Source organism: Gobius niger (genome assembly GCF_951799975.1).
Source record: "Gobius niger genome assembly, chromosome: 16".
Classification (NCBI taxonomy): Eukaryota; Metazoa; Chordata; class Actinopteri; order Gobiiformes; family Gobiidae; genus Gobius; species Gobius niger.
The window spans coordinates 31374387-31375869 of record NC_136867.1 but is presented as its reverse complement, the minus strand read 5'-3'; the positions used below and the strand labels follow the sequence as shown (position 1 = coordinate 31375869).

General features: G+C 60.1%; 1 protein-coding gene across 1 annotated transcript in view; it reads right to left on the bottom strand.

Moving 5' to 3' along the window:
* The window catches only part of LOC306975899 (tectonin beta-propeller repeat-containing protein 2-like), a gene marked incomplete at both ends in the record, with an annotated part of 15615 nt that extends 15191 nt beyond the window's left edge, over nucleotides 1–424 (bottom strand). Inside the window, 1 exon segment of the mRNA XM_079573697.1 lies at nucleotides 284–424. Coding sequence (XP_079429823.1) covers nucleotides 284–424 — 141 coding nt within the window.
* Between the last annotated feature and the right edge of the window lie 1059 nt (nucleotides 425–1483).

The following is a 1483-nucleotide window of genomic DNA, read 5'->3' as shown; positions in this document are numbered from 1 at the left end:
CCTCTGGGTTCCTCCTGGTCCTCCTCCTGACCTCCTCTCTCTCTCTCTCTCTCAGGTGTCAGGCCTCTGGGTTCCTCCTGGTCCTCCTCCTGACCTCCTCTCCTCTCTCTCTCTCAGGTGTCAGGCCTCTGGGTTCCTCCTGGTCCTCCTCCTGACCTCCTCTCTCCTCTCTCGGACGCTGATGGCGGTGGGCCAGTTCTCGGAGCTCCGCCACGCCCTCAGGAACGGGCGCTCCTGGACGGCGTGGCGGATCCGCGGGCTCCTCCTCTTCCTGTGGGCGTACAGCGCCGTGTAACGCGTCACTTCCTGTCGTGGGCGTGGGCGGGTTCGGCTTCAGCTCCGCCTCCTCGCTCTGCGGCCTCAGCCTGACGGACGCCGGCGCCGTCTCCAGGGCCGTGGCGCTGTCATGGCTGACCGTCTCCATGGCGACGCCCCTGACGCTCACGTGCACGCTCCAGGGCTACGCCGTGCACGTGGCCCGGCGTCAGGCGCGGCGGGGAACCTTCAGGTGCAACGAGCTGCACTGTTACTACGTCCCAGCGCGGGCGTACGAGAGGAGCTCCCGGGCGTTCATACTGAGCACAGGTGAGGTCATCACTAACCCGGGTCAGACTAACCCGGGTTTAACCATCACTAACCATCACTAACGAGCTGCACTGTTACTACGTCCCCGCGCGGGCGTACGAGAGGAGCTCCCGGGCGTTCATACTGAGCACAGGTGAGGGCGACACTAACCCGGGTTAAACCAGCACTAACCCGGGTTTAACCATCACTAACCATCACTAACGAGCTGCACTGTTACTACGTCCCCGCGCGGGCGTACGAGAGGAGCTCCCGGGCGTTCATACTGAGCACAGGTGAGGACGACACTAACCCGGGTCAGACTAACCCGGGTTTAACCATCACTAACCCGGGTTAAACTAACGAGCTGCACTGTTACTACGTCCCAGCGCGGGCGTACGAGAGGAGCTCCCGGGCGTTTATACTGAGCACAGGTGAGGACGACACTAACCCGGGTCAGACTAACCCGGGTTTAACCATCACTAACCCGGGTTAAACTAACGAGCTGCACTGTTACTACGTCCCAGCGCGGGCGTACGAGAGGAGCTCCCGGGCGTTTATACTGAGCACAGGTGAGGGCGACACTAACCCGGGTTTAACCATCACTAACACGGGTCAAACCATCACTAACACGGGTCAAACCATCACTAACCCGGGTCAAACCAGCACTAACCCGGGTTTAACCATCACTAACCCGGGTCAAACCATCACTAACCCGGGTTTAACCATCACTAACCCGGGTTTAACCATCACTAACCCGGGTCAAACCATCACTAACACGGGTCAAACCAGCACTAACCCGGGTTTAACCATCACTAACCCGGGTTAAACTAACGAGCTGCACTGTTACTACGTCCCAGCGCGGGCGTACGAGAGGAGCTCCCGGGCGTTCATACTGAGCACAGGTGAGGTAAACCAGGCT